Source organism: Crocuta crocuta, unplaced genomic scaffold (genome assembly GCF_008692635.1).
Source record: "Crocuta crocuta isolate KB4526 unplaced genomic scaffold, BGI_CrCroc_1.0 scaffold336, whole genome shotgun sequence".
NCBI lineage: Eukaryota > Metazoa > Chordata > Mammalia > Carnivora > Hyaenidae > Crocuta > Crocuta crocuta.
Genome location: NW_027527943.1, coordinates 448,355 through 470,215, shown reverse-complemented (window position 1 = coordinate 470,215; position 21,861 = coordinate 448,355). Strand labels below are relative to the sequence as shown.

The 21,861-nt window shown below is 48.1% G+C and overlaps 1 protein-coding gene across 1 annotated transcript; it reads right to left on the bottom strand.

Annotated features, from left to right (window-relative positions):
* Positions 1 to 12,079: 12,079 nt before the first annotated feature.
* On the bottom strand, positions 12,080 to 20,795 carry ZSCAN12 (zinc finger and SCAN domain containing 12). Its single transcript, XM_077752380.1, has 3 exons — positions 20,348 to 20,795; positions 16,481 to 16,589; positions 12,080 to 14,094 (listed from the first exon to the last, which is right to left on the bottom strand). Exons 1-3 carry the CDS (start codon positions 20,750 to 20,752, stop codon positions 12,776 to 12,778), a joined length of 1,833 nt encoding a protein of 610 aa, XP_077608506.1. The 5' UTR covers positions 20,753 to 20,795; the 3' UTR covers positions 12,080 to 12,775.
* Positions 20,796 to 21,861: the final 1,066 nt, after the last annotated feature.

Sequence of the window (21,861 nt, the reverse complement as noted above, 5' to 3'; positions counted from 1 at the left end):
CTCTGCAGCGCAAGGAGGTGGAGGTTTCCGCTGCTTTGATGTTTCTCAGAGACACGAAAGATCTCCAGCCCAAAGCTTGGAAGGCCCTAGGGAAGCCCTGCTTTCAGCTGAATTTGTGTCAGTTTTATGCCTGTTGTTTAGGCAAGATTCACATCAGAGAGAACTGGGAGCCTCACTACCAGATGTCCATGGCTTAAAAATTCAATCCTATTGCTTTTGATCCAGGGCCTGCCTTTTTTTTTTTTAATGTTTTATTTATTTTTAGGAGAGAGAGAGAGAACGAGCGTGAGCAGGGAAGGGTCAGAGAGAGAGGGAGTCACAGACTGAAACAGGCTTCAGGCTCTGAGCTATCAGCACAGAGCCCGACGCGGGGCTCGAACCCACGAACCGCGAGATCATGACCCAAGCGAAAGTCGAACGCTTAACCGACTAAGCCACCCAGGCGCCCCAGGGCCTGCCTTCTTAATCTTCCCCCAGATGTACGGCCTTGATGGCAGAGAAGCTGGTATTCACTTTCTGTTGCTGCATGACGATCTACACAAATTTATCAGCTTAAAACAACCAGTTATTCCCCTTCCTGTAGGTCAGGAGCCAGGCAGGCTCAGCAGACTCATCATCTTACAGTCTTCCAAGGCCAAAGTCAGGGTGTGGGTACGGCGGCTCTAGGGAGGAATCTGCTTACCAGCTTGTAGAAGTTGGTGGAATTCAGTTCCTTGTACTCAGTCCAGGCATGTGAGCTGCGAGCTACGTCGTCATACTCAAAGTCCTGGGGATCCGGGCAGGACTCCTTGGGGCCCTAGAACTAGGCCACCTGTGAGCAGGCTGCAAACGGGAGGGCCTGAGCCAGTCACTATTTCTCTCCCGACTGGTCTTGAGATGGGGGTGGGGTGCAGCCCACCCCCCGGATCCCCTTGGAGAGCCTGTTGTGGGATTGTGGCTCGGAGCTGCCAACGATACAGCTGCAGAGGAACCCGATGTGGGGAAGGAATCGCAGCTGCTCGCTGGCTATGCCCTGGCCCCAGGCCAGAGCGGACTAAGCTGCCAGCACTTCCGCTGGTTAACGTGCTTTCCCACCTGCAGGATCTTCCTGCAGGAGCACGGCTGCCCGCTAGCGCCAGGTGCAGGATGGCTGGGGGATTTGCGGAGAGAACAGCCTGGGACGCTCAGTCCGCAGAGAACCACACGGGGCCTCTGGCGGTGAAGATGGAAGCGGGAGAGGCCTCTGCCCTCGTGCAGGACGCCAGCCCCCATCCGGGTNGAGCCTTGTCCTATTTCATGACTAGTGTGGGTGCTGTTTCCCAGACCCCTACCCCGTGTCCTTGGTCAGCCCCTTTTTCAGTGGCATCTTCTTCTGCCCCTCCCTTCTCTGCCCCTCCCTTGCCCATGATCTGTCTTTCTCTGTCTCTCAAATATAAATAAATGTTAAAAAAAAATTAATAAAATCTATGTTTCTGATATTTAGTGACCTAGTATAAAATACATAAGCCCCATTGTCTCTCATAGAGATTAACAACTTGCTGAAGAGCTTCTAAAGATTCTTTCCCCTTTTAGTTTTAGAACTGAAAAGGATAATCAGCAAGTTACATAAAGTATTAGCTTTCACATTATGTATTATCTATAAGGGGAAATATCTCCATCATTTTTTGCAATTCCACTATCTTAAGAAAACAACAATTAAACCAAAGCTGGGAAATATATAGTCTGAAGGATACTTGCATGACCTTATGCTGGAGAACACAGAAACAGCCCCAAATTTGGGAAAGCATCCAACAAATTAATGATGTGGTTCCTTTCATTACATGTACGGAGACTTTCTAAATGTGATTTTTGTGTCCTGGGGTACAAACACAAGCCTATTCAGCCCATAAAGAAGATAAAACAGAATTACAACAGTAGGCGGTAATCTGCTCTTGCTGAACGAACTAAAGCTGAGACAAGAGCAGGGCTGGGGGAAGCCTGTCCCCGGTCCACACAGTCATCCAGGAGACAGTATCCCAAGTCCTGACAACCAGGTAGGCAGCTCATTTCGAAAGTACTGGTTGCTCACACCTATGGACTCCTCTAGAAAGCAAGAAAGAACTGCTGACCTTTCCTTTTCTTGACCTGAGGCATCCACTGAATATTTTTATTGGCCAAATTGGGCAATTAAGAATACCCATTTCCCATACAACCTGTGCACTTACATGAATTAATTTTCCAATACTGTAGAGATTCTGTTGTTGAGACTTGGTGTCCGTCCATACAACTTCCTGTGATCCTGTCATTTATAAGAACCTCTCTGATATGGATTCATTCATGTTTGCCAAGGTTCAACCACTGTGAAGACTTCCATATTCCTCACACTGTCTGGGTTTCTCTCTAGTGTGAATTCTCCAATGCTGAGTGATAAAGCTGGCGATTCCATGCAGAGCATGCCCACATTCATCATGTTGACAAGCTCTCTCTCCTGCGTAGACTCTCTGGTGTGCAGTCAGTCCTGACTTCTGGGTCAAGATGTTCCCATTCCCTTCCTGTGCTGGTCGTTGAGGTTCTGTGCTGGTCGTTGAGGTTCTGTGCTGAATGAAGGCCTCCTTGCAGCCATCACCTCTATGCGGTCTCTCGCTAATGCGGATTCTCCGATGTGAAATGAGGCCACAATAGCTGAACGCACGCTCATACTCCTAACACAGAGCACTTTTCCTGGTGGTGGATCTCCTGGTGGGAAAGGAGGGATCCACTACAAACAAAAGCCTTTCCCAACCTGTTGCCCTCAAGGAGATTCTCTTCGGCATTCAGACTCCCTGACGCTAAGGACTCGCTCATTACTAAATCTGCTACTACACCTGCTGCATAGATGCTGCAGTTCTACAGAGATCCCATCATAGCACTCAGCATCCGCAGATTTTTGTGTTGGAAACAAGTCCTTATTTTCATTCTTAGTAACACCATCTAAAAAAAATGCACAGATAATTCAAATGTCAGTGGTCTCTTCTGCTGAGATGAGACTTGCGATGAACAGTGATAAAAGTAAAACCCAATTTGGGGCGTCTGGGTGGCTTAGTCAGTTAAGCGTCCGACTTTCGCTTAGGTCATGATCTCGCGGTTCGTGGGTTCGAGCCCCGCATTGGGCTCTGTGCTGACTGCCAGCTCAGAGCCTGGAGCCTGTTTCAGTCTGTGACTCCCTCTCTCTCTCTGACCCTCCCCTGCTCACACTCTCTCTCTCTCCTAGAAATAAATAAAACATTAAAAAATATATATATACTTAAAAAAAAAAGTAAAACCCAATTTTACCTAAAGTGCATGCCTTTTCTATGTATCTAAACTGTCACCTCAGGTTGGCAAAGTGCCCAAAAAGGCCCGTGAGGTTCCAGTTTGGAGTGAGAAGAGACAGCTGGGCAGGAAGTTTGGAAAAGCAAGGAGGATTTTCCAACAAAATGTGACAAAGAACCGAAGGTGTAATCACAAAAGTTAAGAGAAGGACAGTTTGAATCCAGAGATGAAAAATAGAATATAGGGGCACCTGGGTGGCTCAGTCGGTTAAGCATCCGACTTCGGATCAGGTCATGATCTTATGGTTCATGGGTTCGAGCCCTGCATCGGGCTCTGTGCTGACAGCTCGGAGCCTGGAGCCTGTTTCAGATTCTGTGTCTCCCTCTCTCTCTGCCCTTCCCCAGCCCATGCCCCGTCTAAGAAAGAAAGAAGAGAAAGGAAAGAAAGAAAGAAAAGAAAGAAAGAAAGAAAGAGAAAGAAAGAGGAAAATAGAATATAATGAAATTAAGAGAAATAATAATTTGTTAGGACTACTTAAAAGGACAATTTATATCAACTGAAATGTACCTCGGCCACTGATATAGACAAAAAAATGCTCTCCAAATATTTGTAGTGAACAGTGGGATATGACAAAAGTTAACCTGAAGCAATAACTAGGTTTCAGTTTAAAAAATAGTTTTGGGGCGCCTGGGTGGCTTAGTCGGTTGAGTGTCCGACTTTCGCTTAGGCCATGATCTCACGGTTCGTGGGTTCGAGCCCCGCGTCGGGTTCTGTGCTGACGGCTAGCTCAGAGCCTGGAGCCTGTTTCAGAGTCTGTGTCTCCCTCTCTCTCTGACCCTCCCCTGCTCACGCTGTCTCTCTCTCTCTCTCTCTCCTAGAAATAAATAAAAATATTAAAAAAAAATAAAATAAAAAATACACAGTTTTGATATGGGAAAATCAGTTTCAAAATTACATACCTATTTTGATATGGAAAAACTAAAGTGGGTAAAAATAACTTTTCCAGTAATGTTCGAGACTAAAACGTAAGAAAGCAGCACTTTGAAGTTAAAGTAGCTGAACAGGTCAGGGGCGCCTGGGTGGCTTAGTCGGTTAAGCGTCCGACTTTCGCTTAGGTCGTGATCTCGCGGTTCGTGGGTTCGAGCCCCGCGTCGGGCTCTGTGCTGACTGCCAGCTCAGAGCCTGAAGCCTGTTTCAGTCTGTGACTCCCTCTCTCTCTGACCCTCCCCTGCTCACTCTGTCTCTCTCTCTCCTAGAAATAAAACATTAAAAAAAAAATAAAGTAGCTGAATAGGTCAAACCAAACAATAAATCTGCTCACAAATATAGCTGAGAGTTTCCACCTAAAGAATAGGGCAGACAACATGGAGACAGATAGGGGCAAGTTTTTGAGGGAAAGGACACTAACTAATGAGAGATGGATCCAAAAAGTTCTTTTCAAGGATCTCTTCTTTCTCTGCAGACACCTCATTGCCTTGTTTCAAAAGGCAATAATGCTGAAAGTCAAACTAAAATAGGGTCTTAACAGGTTACATGTGAAGCCTTGGATTCCAAAGTACTTTCTCTGCCATGAGTATGTCTTGTTCTATCCTTTCACCTGGACCCTAGAGGCAATGGGATGAAGCTGGTTTTGGAAAACTGAATTTGAAGTTAAACACTCAGTAAAAACAGGCACCCAAACAACCACCCAACATCGGTTTCCAGAGGTGTGCACAAATAGCAGGGGGAATTAAAGCCCATGAGGGAGGCACTGGGTTTTGGCTTCAGAGACATGTGGTGGATCCTAAAATTCAGTTTTACTACTTTCGGGGCCATTCCAGAAATCTTTCACTATTTAAGCCATAACATGCAATTATCCCAATGCTTCCCACCTGATGGCTTTCCCTCCAAGCTGTCTCTGACTTCTCTAGCATAAGTGATGCCTCTTCTCCACATTCTGGATATCATCCCTACCGAAGTGTGCAGCTCCCTACGTAGGGGTCAGGAACTGCTTCGGCACCTGCTCCTTGGTCTGTTTCTGGTCTCAGCACCTGTGGGTAAAACTCTCTAGTCTTCTGACAGCCCCGGGGAGACCCAGGCAGCTATCTCCTAGTAGTATCAACTTAAAGTCTGAAGAAATATTCGTGACTTCTTTGTCAGTGTGGTCCCAGGCACAGCCCTCTCCCTCTGCCACAGTCACTGTTAGGGACTTTCCTATAAGAGGAACATGATTCTGGAATGAGGGTGCTCATGAGAAGATCGCTCCAGCTTGGGGTTCACACTGGTTTTTCAGAAGTATTTCCTTGTAGTCAGTCTTCTTCCTGGGGCACAAAATAACATTATTAACAGAAACTCTAAATTTTGTGAGGCTCTTTTACTCAAAAACTCACTACTCAGGGGCGCCTGGGTGGCTCAGTCGGTTAAGCATCTGACTTCGGCTCAGGTCATGATCTCACAGGTTCGTGAGTTTGAGCCCCGCATCCGGCTCTGTGCTGACAGCTGAGTCTGGAGCTGCTTCGGATTCTGTGTCTCCCTCTCTCTGTCCCTCCCTTGCTCATGCCCTGTCTTTGTCTCTCACAAAAGCAAAATAAACATAAAAAAAAAACAAAACTCACTAAGGCAATGCACTGAAAGAAAAAGGAACTTTGTTAGGAAGCTAAATACATTAGGAGAATGGGAGTGACATTGCAAGTTATTAGCTAGCACCATGTACTAAAATCTTTTACTTCCTAAATATTCGTTAATAAAGCTTGAAAAACCATGGCCCTCTTGCCTTTGGTTCTCCCCAGAGAATCCCAAATAAATGATAGAGAAAATAACACGAAAAATGAGAAAATAATAACAGCTAATATTTATTTAAAAGTGACTACAATTTATCCATTTAAGTAGATATTATTGTAATTCCACTGACAGCTGAATGATACTGTGACACAGAAGGATCAAATCACACAACCGGGAAGTGGCTTCTAGTCGTGAGTCAGATCACCTCCCCAACCACTCCCACTGTCCTCCAGCCCAGGTATCCTAATACGATGCAAAGCCTGGAGGTCATCTGTACTTCCCCTGCAACCCCGAGGTCGGACCAAAGTCCCCCTTCCCCGCCCCCAGAGTCCCAGACCGGGATGCACAGGTGCGCGCTGAGCGCGCGCTTCCGGGCCGGCACTACCGGTCTCTTGTAGGAATCCGGAGGCTTTCTACTCTCGGTGGTTGCCTTCCTGACTATCCCCACCCCAGCACCGAACGCCAAAGCCGGTGCCGGCAGGTGAGCGTGGTGCCCACCTTCCGGCCGCACAAGTGAGCCAGGGCCGCCCCCGAAGACAAAGGGCGTGAACCTGGGCTGCGTCATCCCAGATAACCAACAGGGGCGGAGGGGAGACGGGAAGCCTCCCCTGCCGCTCGGGAGACCTGTCCCCACGGAGGACAGTGACTGCGGGCCTGGGTGGCTCACCTGGCCCCAGTCCTGGGGGAACTGCGCGCAGGGACAGGTGACCTCTGCGGCGGGAGCTTCCGGTCACAGAACAACGCAAACGGCCGTACAGCATCTCCCAGGCGCTAAGCGCCGTTCAGGTGCTTCGTGTGTAACCCACTCAGCCCACCTAACTGCACCAGGAGGTGGTGCTACTATTGCCATTTTCCCCAAGGGGGGAACTGAGACACAGGTTATCAAACCGCTTGCCCAAACTCAGCTGGAATCTACGGTAAACTGTAAGCTGCCACGTTTTTTAGCGGGTATGAAATGATGAGATACCTACTCCTCAATACTTAAGTAGGCATAACTGAAGCACTAGACCAAAAAGTAAAATATGCAATATGCATATCAGGCTTAGAGAGGATCCAATAAACATCTAACCATGTTACAAGTAACCTCCACTTAGAAGTCCTTCTTGGGACACTCGGCCAGGCCATTTGGGCTAAAGACCTACCCAAAGACCACCTTCAACTGTGATGGGTGAAAGATGAGCCTTAACTGATGGGCGTTCAGACCTGGAGACCTGGGTGAGGAGAATCAATGGTTTCCATGAAGTCAAGGGAAAACTGCTGGCTCTCAATGGTGGTCCTACGTGAACTAAGGAGCTAATCAACTGAGAAGCTGGAAATACTTATCATGGTTGGCTTTGTCAAAATCAAATTGTATGTATACAACATATAAAACACATTTTTAGGGGCGCCTGGGTGGCTTAGTCGGTTAAGCGTCCGACTTTCGCTTAGGTCATGATCTCGCGGTTCATGGGTTCGGGCCCGCGTCGGGCTCTGTGCTGACTGCCAGCTCAGAGCCTGGAGCCTGTTTCAGAGTCTGTGTCTTCCTCTCTCTCTGACCCTCCCCTGCTCACGCTGTCTCTCTCTCTCTCTCTCTCTCCTAGAAATAAATAAAAATATTTAAAAAAATAAATAAAACACATTTTTATAAGACATATTGACACATACTCTCTCCATATATTTACAGAAATACGTGTATAAAGTATGTGCAAGGACTCCTTACCAATTATACCCAGAAACATTTGGAATACGAGGATCTACAGAAATTCGGTAAAAGGAACTAAGAGCAGCTGTAACAGAACTTTCCAGTGTGAAAGATCAGTGTTGAGAATATTTAGTTAAAGGTTATCAGATGATTATTGCTGAAAAAGCACTTGTTACTCAAGTAAATTCTTGGCTTGTGAGGTCAGGACAAGCACCTGAAGTAACTATTTTATATAATGATGTTCTCTTTCATCCTAGAAGTATTAGCTACAAATCTAGAAGAGACCCATTTGGGCTACTGGGTAGATCCCTAACAGGACATCTTTATGATCTGCATCAATGGAGACTGCCAAAAATCCCCTATTCTGCCAGAAAGGAGAGTGAACTATGGCTCTAAGCCAGGAGGGGGATACCTTCCTCTAAAGAGCCCACTTTTAGTGGCATGTCTCCTGTGGACACCCTCCTTGTGAGGCAACAAGAATCAGGGCTCATGTTATGCTGACCAAGCCCCACCCAAGCGTTGGTATGCAGAGAGGGTGGTGGTGTTATTATTACTAGTCGGGTGTTTGGACCCAGGACTCTGAGGTTTCTGAAGTATCTTCCAGAATAGTGATAGGCGTAGATTTTCCAGATAATTATTTGAGACACCGATTACAACTGCAACAGAGGTTTCCTTCAACTGAACTAGACAAGGAAGCAGGGGCTATGGAATTGCATCACTGGCCTTCAAATCTTGGTCCCACCACATACTAACTAATTGAAGGACCTGACACACCTTCAATTCCTCAAATTCACTTTCCTCCACTAAAAATAAAATCGTGTAAAGCACTTAGTAACACCCAGCCCTTAGTAAGCTGCTACGGTTACAGAGTACTAACAAATCCTTTTCTTGACTCCAAAAGATGGCCAATAAGGACTGTGACTGTAAGACTTCTGGAATAAATATCTACGGGATGTAACAACAGGCTACTTCCGTTCGGGGTATGGAGTGCAGAGCTGCTCTACACCGTGGTACCTTTGTGCTCTCCACCTCTGCTCTCAACACACAGTGGACATTTCTCAATTCGTAGCCCTGCTCAGGCCCATTCTTTCATTAGCTTTATCTCATTCCTAAAATTCTAGGAACTTGTTTCTACAACTGGCGTTTCTTTCTTCCCTTTGCAAACCCTATTACACCCCCTGGAACTCCTGTTTGTCATGCTACTTTTCATCCAAAAACCCCTTCACTCTTCACTGCTTTAGAAAATTTTATTCTCCCCCAAACTCTACAGGAGCATTTTGTCCTAAACACTCAGCATCTTGTTTACCTTGAATCAGCCAGAAAAGAGAAGCCAGTCAATCTTACTCTTACCCTTAATGGTATTTCCAAGCCACTGCTTCACGATTTGTCATTTGAGTGCTACACCAATTCCTCAAGCTGGCTGTTAATGTCGCTACTCTGGACGGACATTATTTCTACCTTGGACTTGCTTCAATTTCCTTTTTCCTTTCCATCCTGCTGCCTGTTACTGTTGATGGTTTCGCCTCTACCTTTTATCCAGAATGATGTACTGTGGACTTCCTTGTGAGGCATTCTCTGTGCACCACATTCCCCAATTCTCTAACCTCAGTCATGTCCTTCACCTGCCCCTCAGAACCTTCTCTTTCTGTCTTGCCTATTTAGTTCCAATTTTTCCACTTTATTTTCTTCTTATCCTGGATAGTTTGAGCCCCTTTGATGCCCCAGGTCACCCAACTTGTCCTGGTACTGCAACTACATTTAAGCACAAGAAACCACCAGAACAAAACCCCCACCTTTATTTTTAAGCAAGTTATGAACTGTATCCTATATAATAGACATATCCCACTGTTCTGGGTCTTTGTCTAGGGTTCATTTATATTAACCAATTAAGGGCGCTAGAGGCACAAGCGGAGGGACAAGTCTGCGCGGAGAGGACGTGTGCAGCAGCAGGGGAGGGCAGGGAACAGCACTGAGCGCGGGAAGCAAGTGTGAATTAAGCACTGTGTCCCGGTGAGCAGTAAGACTAGAGGCTTGAGGTCACTACGAAGCGTAACTTCAGTCCGGATAACGTCTCTGAAATTAGACAAGGTGACAAGCGTGGACGGCATCATTCCCATATGGCTTCTCACCTCGCAGCAAACACACAGCCGGGGAAGAGAACAGGAGCACACCCGGCTAAGAGCCCCCAGCCTCACTCGGGGAAACGAACTGTTTTCTGGAGGCAGAAGAGGGACCCAACCCCAGCTGCCTCACGCCTTCCGTGTGCAGCTCCATTGCTGGTCTTAGGATAAACACCTGAAGAGTCCTCAACCTGTGAATGAGCCTGTTTTCAAATGTTCATTTGCTTTCGTCTATTGTGAACTCACGGTATTTTCCCTTACGGTCATATAAACTCCAATCCTCAAAGCAAATCTGACATACAGTGTACCTAAATTATAGTACTAATACCATTATTATTATTATTATTATTATGAAAATGTGTTCACACTTACAGCTTAGAAGCCAGAACAGATCTATTTCTCCAGGGACTTCTGGTTCCAACCAGTGACGATATGATGTTCTGGACAGGGTGACGGGTGGAGGGGTAAGAGATGGGGACCGTCAGGAAAGTAGGGTAGAGTATGTACAGCAGTGGGGAGGAGACGGATAAAGGCCCAGGGCTGGACAGAGTGGCAGTTAAGAATAAGACGGTAATTACCCTCGTTTTTCCCCTGCCCTGTGTGTCACTGCCTCACCACTTCAGGCCCACTAACCAGCTAGAGGGGAAGGGAGGAGAGGATCCTGGAGTTGTGTGGGATGAGCTGGAGGGGCGGGGCAGTCACAGAAGTTGGGAAGGCACAAAGGGAAGGAAATCACAGGACATCACAGTGAAGATTAAAAATAATCTCTGTAAATAAAAAGATAAACCGGGGCACCTGGGTGACTCACTTGGTTAAGCACCTGACTCTGGATTTCAGCTCAGGTCATGATCCCAGGGTTGTGGGTTCGAGCCCCTCCTCAGGATCTGCACTGACAGCTCCCCTCGGAAGCCTGCTGGGGATTCTCTCTTTCTCCTTCCCTTTCAGAATAAACATTTAAAAAGAAAAGATAAACAGAACAGGAGCCACGTGTATGTGTGCTCGCCTGCTGTCCAGAGTCCTGGGCCCTCATCTACAGCAGAGCTGCGCACTCAGTGATACAGGAGACAAGTCAACTAACTGTTGGTTGATAGGTTTTTGCACAAGTCCCAAGGGATAGTCATTTACCTTTGGCTCTTTTATGTGTTCAAGAAAATATACAAACCAAAAAATTGTAAACCAGTTTTGAAGAGCAATTATTAGGGAATTCAGAACATAAGCAGGGGAAAAAGAGAGGTTAGGAGCAAAAGAGAACACCAGCATCCTTACTCAACTAAACACACAGGCTTGTGCTCTGGTGAGCCCCTGGGCGCCTCACAATGCAGGTCAGTCTCCGATTTCGCAGACTTAACTCAGAAGAGGAGGAAAGGCCATCCCGAGGCCCTTGAGGCTGGATGGCGGTCTAATTCCCTGTTGGCTCCTGTCCCCTTCAGAGCTTTCCTTATGCTAATCCACAGTGGTCCGTGTTTAGAGGACCGTGCTCACACTTCCCCATCCCACAGGCTACCGTGAAGACAGCTGCGATTCAGTGCAATCAGGGGACCGTGGAGCTTGGACAATGGAGATTCTCGGCCCCTGCCCCAGACTTAGTAAGCAGGATGTGAGGGGGACGCAGGCATCTTAACCAAGCTCCACAGGGGACTCTGACGTTCACTGAAGGGGAGGAACCAAGAGAGCAAGCGACAGGACCAAGTCAGAGACCCACCGCTGATCCCTCCCTGCGTGACACTGTAGCAACGTCACCATCTCCAGAGGCAAGTGTATCCTCACTTTTAAAGCGGAGAAGGATTTTAATGATGTATCTCACGAATTACGAAAAGTGCTTCGTGCCTTTCATAAGAGGCACCATGGCTGCCCTCCTGGCCCTGAGCTGCTCCCAGGGTATCGCTGTCACCTGCCCACCTGAACGGACCCTCCACCTCAGGCCGCTACTGGCGCCACAAGCCCTGAGCGTTCTCGCCTCTGCTTACATGGGCTTTACCCTGAATGGTTTCTGTTGTCCTTCCAAATCTGCCCACCAAACCCTGATCTTCAATACAATCTGGGCTGACCCTCTCAGGCGTCGGTGATCCGTCCTTCAGAGCTGACGGCACTTACTGTCTGCCGGAGCACCACTTCAGGGACATCTGGCTCAGGCCACTTCTGCCGTCCTCGTCCTGTAGTCCAATCGCAGCTCACACGGGACCTTACAGACCGCAGGCTCCACTGAGGACGTTAGTGTTACACACCTGGTCTTCCACGTCAGCCGAGGTCACCCGCAGCNTCACTTTTAAAGCGGAGAAGGATTTTAATGATGTATCTCACGAATTACGAAAAGTGCTTCGTGCCTTTCATAAGAGGCACCATGGCTGCCCTCCTGGCCCTGAGCTGCTCCCAGGGTATCGCTGTCACCTGCCCACCTGAACGGACCCTCCACCTCAGGCCGCTACTGGCGCCACAAGCCCTGAGCGTTCTCGCCTCTGCTTACATGGGCTTTACCCTGAATGGTTTCTGTTGTCCTTCCAAATCTGCCCACCAAACCCTGATCTTCAATACAATCTGGGCTGACCCTCTCAGGCGTCGGTGATCCGTCCTTCAGAGCTGACGGCACTTACTGTCTGCCGGAGCACCACTTCAGGGACATCTGGCTCAGGCCACTTCTGCCGTCCTCGTCCTGTAGTCCAATCGCAGCTCACACGGGACCTTACAGACCGCAGGCTCCACTGAGGACGTTAGTGTTACACACCTGGTCTTCCACGTCAGCCGACGTCACCCGAAGCACGCAGTGAACGGTCCTCCACGTCAGCCAACGTCACCCGCAGTGCGCAGCGAACGGTCCTCTATGTCGGCCGACGTCACCCGAAGCACGCGGTGAACGGTCCTCCACGTCAGCTGACGTCACCCGCAGCCCGCGGCAAACGCCTGAGAAGACGTCTGGGGCGCCCTTGTAGCGACAGCGACTGCCGTTTGGCCCTGAGCCACTTGCGAGCTAGTACTCCTCTCCAGCCCGCGCTCCGTGAGACGGCGTCCCTGCAGGCCTCACAGAAGCAGACTCCTCTCCTTCGTGGACGGTCTGAGGCTGCGCAAGGGCGGAGGCCTGCCTGAACGATTCCCCGCACTCTTTAGAAGGAGCAGCTCGACTGTGGATTCTCCGGTGTTTGCTAAGATCTGACCTCTGTCTGAAGGCTTTGCCACACTCATCGCATCGGTAGGGTTTCTCCCCAGTGTGGATCCGGTGGTGCTGAATGAGGCTGGTGATGCCTCGGAAGGCATTCCCACAGTCGTCGCACTTGTACGGCCTCTCTCCGGTGTGTGTTCTCTGATGTTCCGTGAGGACTGATCTTTGAGTGAAGGCCTTCCCGCACTTACCACATTTGTAAGGTCTCTCTCCAGTGTGAACTCGCTGATGTTCTACAAGACTCGTCCTCTGAATAAAGGCTTTTGCACATACATCACACTTGTAAGGTTTCTCCCCAGTGTGGATTCTCTGATGCTGAACGAGGCCACTCTGACTGAAGGATTTCCCACACTCCTTACACTGATGGCACTTTTCTTTGTGGTGGATCTCTTGGTGGGAAACCAGGGAGGAGTTGTAAACGAAGGCTTTCCCGCACTCGCTGCACTCATAGGGCTTCGCCCCAGTGTGAACTCCTTGATGTTGAGTAAGTATTGAACGCCGACTAAAACTTTTATTGCACTGAGCACAATGGTATGGTTTGTCTCTTGTGTGGATTTTGAGATGGTGAAAGAGGCCTGCCTTCTGGCTAAAGGCTTTGCCGCATTCGTTACAGTGGTAGTGTTTCTCTCCTGTGTGGAGCCTCTGATGCTGGTTAAGAGCAGACCAGCGGCCAAAGGCTTTGCCACACTCATTGCATTTATACGGTTTCTCTCCCGTGTGTACTATTTTGTGCCGAATCAGCACTGTTCTCCCACGGAAAGTTTTCCCACATTCCTCACATTTGTAGGGCCTGTCTCCAGTGTGGACCCTCTGATGTTCTAGGAGGTTCGAATGTTTACTGAAGGCTTTTCCACACTCCTCGCACTCATGAGGTTTTTCTCCTGGACAGGCCCTCTGCTGTTCAGTCAGATGGACTCTGTTTTCATCACCCACAGATTGTTCACCTTCCCTGGAGTGTCGAGAAGACTCTTCGGTTTCTGCTTCAGATCCGTAAGCTTCTCTGCACCAAGCCAGCTGGGACACTTCACTTTCAAATCCACTACACATGTTCCCGTGTGGTGCCATCTGTTCAGAAGCTTCTTGCTTTAGAGTTAAATCCCTGTACTCATTTCCAGTCTCAACACCTGAAACTACAATAGATCACAAAGTTAACTAGTTTCCACTTCATTAGACAACATAAAGTTATTCAGGTGAAAACCACATGAAGAATCTAAACTTTCTGCAGGACTGTACAATAGCACAAAAACACAGAACACACCTAACATATAAAACACTCCAAAACTTGTTATGGGAAAAGACCAATAACCCAATAGAAACTGAGCAAAGAAAAAACTGTTTCCAGGAAAGGAAACACAACAGTTCTTAAGCAGAAGATGCTCCACTTCAAAATAAGGAAAAGCAAATTTGAATACTGAGATACAATTTGTACCCATCACCTCCAGCCATCAGTTTTTCATGAACATTGTGTTCATGAAATGGGAATCACACGTCACCAGTGGGAGCGTAAACTGACCTAGGCTTCATAGACAGCAATATGCCAATATCCATCAAAATGACAACTGTATTTTTAACCTTTGGCCTAGTAATTCCACACATGGGAATTTATACTGAAACACACACGCTCACCATAGCACTACCTGTTAGAGCAAATCACTGGGGACAAATGGGGGACAAGTTAATTGTATGATTCATCTGTTTTAATATTAAGCTGCTGTTAAGAAATAAAAAATATGGGGTGCCTGAATGGCTCAGTCAGTTAAGTGTACATGTGATTCGATTTCGGCCCAGCTCATGATCTCACAGTCATAAGACAGAGTCCAGAGTTGGGCTCTGTGCTGAGTGTGGAGCCAGCTTGAGACTCTCCTTCTCTCTTCTACTGCCTCTCTCCCATTCATGTGAGCATATTTACTATCTCTATTTAATAAAAATAATTTATCCCAAAAAAATTAAAAGCAGAACTATCCTATGACCCAGCAATTGCACTATTAGGTACTTATCCAAAGGATACAGGTGTGTTGTTTCGAAGGGGCAGCGCTTCGATGTTTATAGCAGCGCTATCAATAAGAGCCAAAGCATGGGAAGAGCCCAAATGTCCATCGATGGATGAATGGATAAAGATGAAGTGATATATATATATATAAATAATATAAAATAATATATATATAAAATAATATAAAAACAGAAAGGAGGACAAAAACATAAGAGACTCTTAAATATAGAAAAGAAACAGGGTTGCTAGAGGGATTATGGGAGGGGGGATGGGCTAATGGGTAAGGGGCATTAAGGAATCTACTCCTGATATCATTGTTGCACTGTATGCTAACTTAGATATAAATTAAAAAAAACTTTTTTTAATGTTTTATTTATTTCTGAGAGAGAGAAAGAGAGGCAGCAGGAGCCTGATGCGGAGCTCAAACCCACGATCCATGAGATCATGTCCTGAGCTGAAGTCGGATGCTTAACCAACTGAGCCACCCAGGCGCCTCAAATTTAAAAATAAATAAATAAGTAAACAATACAAAACAAAAATAAATTTTAAAAAAATGAAAGCTTTTACTATCTTAGTAATAAAGAGAAGAAAATGTATTTGAGTGTGGAAAACAGATACATATAAAAAGACCTCTAGAGAATCACATACAAGAAACTAAAAACAGTGACCACCCATCTCAGGGCAGGGAGGAGACCAGATGGCCGAGGGAATGAGTGGAAGGAAAACTTGTCACTGGATAACTTTAAAGTTTCGTGTTTGAACTGTATGAATTTTTACCTAGTTTTAAAAATGAAATGAAGGGCGCCTGGTTGGCTTAGTTGGTTAAGCGTCCGACTTTCGCTTAGGTCATGATCTCGCGGTTCGTGGGTTCGAGCCCCGCGTCGGGCTCTGTGCTGACAGCCAGCTCAGAGCCTGGAGCCTGTTTCAGTCTGTGACTCCCTCTCTCTCTGACCCTCCCCTGCTCACGCTGTCTCTCTCTCTCTCCTAGAAATAAATAAAACATTAAAAAAAAAAAAGATAAAAATGAAATGAAAAATAAGTGTAGAGAAAATAGAGATAATGGGGCCTCTCACACATTCACCAACTTTTAACATTCTGCCACATTTGTTCTGTTGTTTCTTCTCCCCATGAGTTCACGTATATACATTTTCTCCTGAACCATCTGAAAACTGCAGACAGCCTGGGCCAAAGTCTGGTTCACTGAAGGAAGAGGGACAGAGCCAAAGTGAAGACAGTAGCACCATTTGATAGGCCAGAGGCCAGAAACAGCAGGGCGGTCAGTACAAAGGAAGATAACTATCAGGACTAAATTAAGTGATCTCAAATAAAATACTGCAAGAATGGACAACAAAACATTAACATAGAGAAAACAACAGTTGAAGAGTGACAAACCGAACTGGCTGAGAGTCTGGGCATGAGAGGCCTTCCTGACTGTGATGATGAGAAATGGTACAAAGAACTAAAGAGGCCCAACGTCCTGTGCCAGGCTGTCTTCCCTTCCTCCCAAGGTGGTCTGTCTTCTTTACCTTGCTCCTCTGGCTGGGCTCCACTTCCTGGAGATTCACACTTCAGCCGGGCAACCACGGATGGGAGGGACGTGCCGGGCTCCAGGCCTATTCCCAGAAGGGCCGTCTCCTGCAAGGGCATGTCCTGTTACTCCGTGTGGACGGGGACATGGCTGACACACTCACTCTGCCAACAGGAAACAACGGTATAGGACCCAAGACACTGACACCTGGCTCAAGGGCACCTGGACTTCTTTCCAGACATCAGCCTGTCATAATGCACCTCATTCTTCAAAGCTACATGCAAGCCACCCCCTCTAGGACCCTGCCCTTCTGTTCTGAACCGCGACAAAATGCTGGCTGTGCCACTGTCACGTCTCTGTCTTCTGCTCAAAGTGGAGGAGCGAAAGAGAAGAAGAAAGAAGAAAGGGGAGATAGAAGAGAAAATAGAGAGGCAGCGAGGACAAGAAAAGAACTTGGAGGAAAATAAAACAGAAGAAAGAAGAAGAAAAGGATGGGGTAAGTGACGAGAAATGATAGAGAAATAAGGTGTAAAGGGAACAAAGGAGAAAGAGAGAGAAAACACAGGGGACATGAGGGGGAAGCTGTTCCTACAGTCTCCGCTCCTCTGAGGCCCCCACCCCACTTCTTCCAGGGGATGACCTTGTTCACTCCTTGTCCAAGGTCACAGTCACATCAGAGATCACCCACCCTTTACTAATCACCCCCACACACACTTCCTCCCTTCCACTTAGAGGAAGAGGCCTTTTCCTCGTCAAGGCTAGTACCTTGTAACCTCCACTCTTCCCTTCAACCCCATCCCTTCCTGCACCTCTGAACTTTGCTCCCCTAAACTCACTCACTGCCTAAACTCACTCACTCTGTGGCTTCCACTCCTCCACGGAATCATTCTCTCTTGTATTTAAATATAACAGGTTTCCACAGCGTGGTGTGAAAGGCAGGGATCTGAGGCCACTTAGCTGCTTGCTAGTTCAGGAGCTCCGTGCTCTTGGGCTGGGCACGCACAACACTGCGCACGAGGCACCTCGCGGGGGCGCCGGCACACGACAGGGCCTCCAGTTACCCCCAACCTGCAACGGCTACATTCTGTGAATAAGAAATCACCACACGCTGCCTCTACTTCCAATGTAGCTTCATTCTCTAACCTCTGCCCCCACAGTAAGAGCCAAATCCATAGGAAGCCCTCGGGGATGGGACAGAAAAAGAACTTTTCACACCTCAAATCTGAAGGAGAAAAAGGCCAGTAGAGTGAGCTGTGCCTTCTGCTCCCGGATCTCTGGCAAGGCCTCAGAAATCAAGATTTAATTCAATCAGCCGCCCCCAGCACGCTTTGAGGAAAAGAGCAATACAAAGTCAACATGTTTAAAACCAAACCACTTCTGACCACACCTGGGAATGCCATTCTTCCCATCTCCCTAGCCACTCCGTTTCCACGGCCCTGATCATCCGTTTGTCCCAGAGCTTTAAATATCACCCATGTTCTGACAAGCTCCAATTTTATATTTCCAGCATAGATCTCTCCACTGAATCCAGATGCTTGCCCAGTTTTTCCATTTGGATTCTAAGAGGAATGTAAATATCAACACATCCAAAACCTGGTAACTCTCAAGTCCTGTCCCTAACTCTCAAGTCCTGTCCCTACTCCAAACATTCTTCTTTCCCTCGTCTTTATCATCTCCACGAATGACAAACCCACGTGAGTGACGTAATGTTCAGAACAGAACCCTTAGCACCACCCTGAACTCATACCCTAAGTATAAACAAATCCCCTCAAGATCCAAATGCATCTGACCGCTTCCACTGCTACTGTCCAAGTAGCACTNGTCAGCACAGAGCCCAACGTGGGGCTCAAACCCACAAACCGTGAGATCATGACCTGAGCCAAAGTCAGACGCTTAACCGACTGAGCCACCCAGGTGCCCCTGGAGTGATTATTTTTAAAATTTAGGTCACAAGGTGCCTGGGTGGCTCAGTTGGTTAAGTGTCCAACTTTGGCTTAGGTCATGATCTCATGGTCCCTGAGTTCAAACCCTGCGTCAGGCTCTCTGCTGATAGTTCAGAGCCTGGAGCCTGCTTCGGATTCTGTGTCTCCCTCTCTCTCTCTGCCTCATGCTCTTTCTCTCGAAAATAAACAAACATTAAAAAAAAAACTTAAAAAAAACATAAATAAAATTTAGGTCAGATTAAATCTCTCTTCTATCCAAAACTCTCCAATGACTTTCCATCTCAGAATAAAATCCAAAGTCCTATAACGGCCCAAAAGTCTGTACATGATTTGATTTCCTTGTAACTACCAGATTTCATCTCCTGCACCTCTACTGCAACAAGCACATTCTCACCTGCCCACTATTTCCTCTGCCGTGATGTCCTCAGCCTAGGTGACTGTATAGCCTGACATCTGCTCTAAATATCACCCTATCTGGAAGGCCTTCCCTGACCAGTCTGTCAAAAACAGTCTCCGTTTCACTCACTGTTCCCTTTCTCTGCTTCACTGCTGTTTTCATACAGGATTTATCGCCACCTGGCACACCCTGGTTACTGTCTGCTTTTCTCGTTAGACTAGAATCTGTCTACAAGACAGCAGCAACTTCTATGCTTTGTGCCTGGCTGTGTTTCCAGTGCCTAGAATGGTGCCTGGTGCGTATGAAACATTCAATAAATGTCTTCTGAACTAGTGAACTTTCCCCCAATCCACCTTCCCCTCTAGCCTTGACCTCTGATAGGAACACCTCAATTACACTAGTCTCTCAAGCTTGAACCCCCCAGCGCTTAGCCTAAACTAGACTGCTTGGTAGAGTTTTCCCTTCATTTTCCCTTTATCCATCTAATCTGTCATTTCCAATTAATATTTATCTAAGACATGCCTCATCCTTCATAGTCTCACCATCCTGATCTATTTCAAACTCAGATCTTTCTGCCACATGTTCCTCCCCCTCCCCAAAGCTGGACTGCACTTCTTGTTTTATTATTCCCCTGTTTTATACTCTTCATACGAAGACTTCCAAGCCTTCACTCTATTGAGACGTTGGGTCAGACAATTCCTTGTTACAAGAAGTCACCCTGTACATTGTAAGATATTCCATAACATCCCTGCCCTTTAGACATTAGATCCCAGTAGCACCACCCCTCATTATGACAACCAAAAATGTGCCAAGACATCGCCATATGCCCTCAAGGGCAGAAAACTGCCACTGGTTGAAAACCACTGTCTTTTATCAATATTGGAACAAAACAGAACAGGGTCCTACATAATTTGGTTTTATTCTGGGGTTAGAGAAATTCACTTAAAGAGAAAACATTATAAGCTTGTGTCCTACAGAACAGACTGTACATTCTACCGGTGATACTCAAAGGCCTGGACTCTGTTCTCAACCTTTCTACTCACAACCTACCTGTCGGACCCAACTGGGTTCTACTACTCCAGGAAACTTGGTCCCCACTCTGAACCTTCCTCTCTGCTCTGACCTCACACTCCTCCAAGATACCAACCTTGATTTCTCCATCTTTTAATCCTATAATGGACACATGGCAGTGGATATACTCGCAAGACTTTATTTCTTACTTGTATCCCGCAACAGAAGCAACGTCCCTTTCAAGACACAGCTCCCCACCCCATTAGGATCACCTCTCTAACATTTTCTCTTAGAAATCTTGTTTCTAATGTTTCTGAGTAGCATTTCATCAAATAGAATACTATAAGCTTATTCCAGAAATACATGATCCTTCCGCAAAAAAAAAAAAGGCATAAATAAGTTAGGGCTACGTTAACCAAATTTCCATTATTTGGTGGAAAAATGCTGTCCTTCAATGTCGCCTAGAAATCCTAATTCACTTTTCTCAATCACAAACCATGTCTCGTTTTCTCACTTGCTCTCCCGGTTCGTCCAGCTCCCTCTCCAGATCCTCCAGCACGGTCACCACCTCCTCCCCGCTCTCCGGGTGGTGCTCCCGCACCCAGGCCTGGAGCTCCTCGGGCAGGATGGTCAGGAACTGCTCCAGCACCAGCAGCTCCAGGATCTGCTCCTTGGTGTGTATTTCTGGGCTCAGCCACTGGCGGCACAGCTCGCGGAGCCGGTGCAGTGCCTCGCGGGGCCCAGGGGTCTCCTGGTAGCAGAAGTGCCTGAAGTACTGTCGGAAGACCTCCCTGCTGTGGGTGTCGTTCTTCTGCAGGTTCTGATCCTGTCTGGCGGTATTCCTGTGTTCCTCCTCCACCTTTACTTCCAGAAGCGCACCCCTGTCCCCCTGGGCCAGCGCAGCCCAGGCAGACGCCATCGCGGCCGTGGAAGCTCTAGCGGTGCTTCCAGCAAGGGTGGACCTGAGGGAGAAGCCGTCGCTTTTAACACAAGTTACACCATAAGCATAAATTGCAAATTCTAACAATTTACTTCTGTGCTGTGCAAGCCACCCCCAGGGTAATTTACGACACTCACAGAAACTGAACAGAAAGACAAGAACAGACTAAAGACAAAGATTCAGTAAAAGGTACTAAGGGTTTGAAGACTTTACAAAGGCAACACTTCCATTTAGCCCTGGAATAAAGAACGATCAAATGGAACACAACCAACGTTCAGAGCAAATAAGTAACAATAAAACGCTGAGACCGCCAGTTTCTAACCCGCAGGCGTGCGGAGGAAACCACGAAACCTGCGCGGTAGCCGCAGCCCCGCAGCAGGTGTAAGGGTCGCGGACCACGCTCCCAAAGGCTGTCCCTGCACCTGAGTCTCCTCGGGTCGGCGGGGCAGGGCACAGCAGCAGCTCCTCACCTGCGGCCCCCGCTGGCCGGAAGCCAGGTCCCTCCCGGGGAGACCACGGGCCGCGGGGTCCAAACCGCTGGGAGCCAGAACCACCGACAGCGCCCCACAAAAGCCGGAAGCGAGCCGGGCGGGCGCGCGCGCACTTCCGCTGCAGCCGCAGGAAGGGGCGGGCACTCGCCGGGCGGGCCCGCGCTGCCCCACGAGGTCGCGAGAGTTGGCCGGTTGGGCGCGAGTGCACTTCCGCTGCAGCCGCAGGAAGGGGCGGGTACTCGCCGGGCGGGCCCGCGCTACCCCACGAGGTCGCGAGAGTTGGCCGGTTGGGCGCGAGTGCACTTCCGCTGCAGCCGCAGGAAGGGGCGGGTACTCGCCGGGCGGGCCCGCGCTACCCCACGAGGTCGCGAGAGTTGGCCGGTTGGGCGCGAGTGCACTTCCCACAGCCGTAGGAGGGGTCGCGCTCTCGCCGGGCGGGTCCCGGGCTGTCCCACGGGTCGTGACAAGTAGCCGGCTAGCTGGCAGGTGTGGCAGGCCTGGGCCCCCCGCGCCTGGCCATCGTGCCCGCTGCCCCACGGTGGGCGAGGCCTGGCACCCCTGGAATCGGTGCCGTTTGGTCATGTGTGTAATTCTTCT

Bases quoted from the DNA above. Each gene is read 5' to 3' on its own strand.
- ZSCAN12 (XM_077752380.1), bottom strand. From the start codon at position 20,752: ATGGCGTCTGCCTGGGCTGCGCTGGCCCAGGGGGACAGGGGTGCGCTT. The intron at 16,590-20,347 runs GTGAGAAAACGA...ATGCCCTTGCAG, and splicing joins TGGACGAACCGGGAGAGCAA to GAGACGGCCCTTCTGGGAAT. The intron at 14,095-16,480 runs GTAAAGAAGACA...GATCTATTGTAG, and splicing joins AGCCCAGCCAGAGGAGCAAG to TTTCAGGTGTTGAGACTGGA.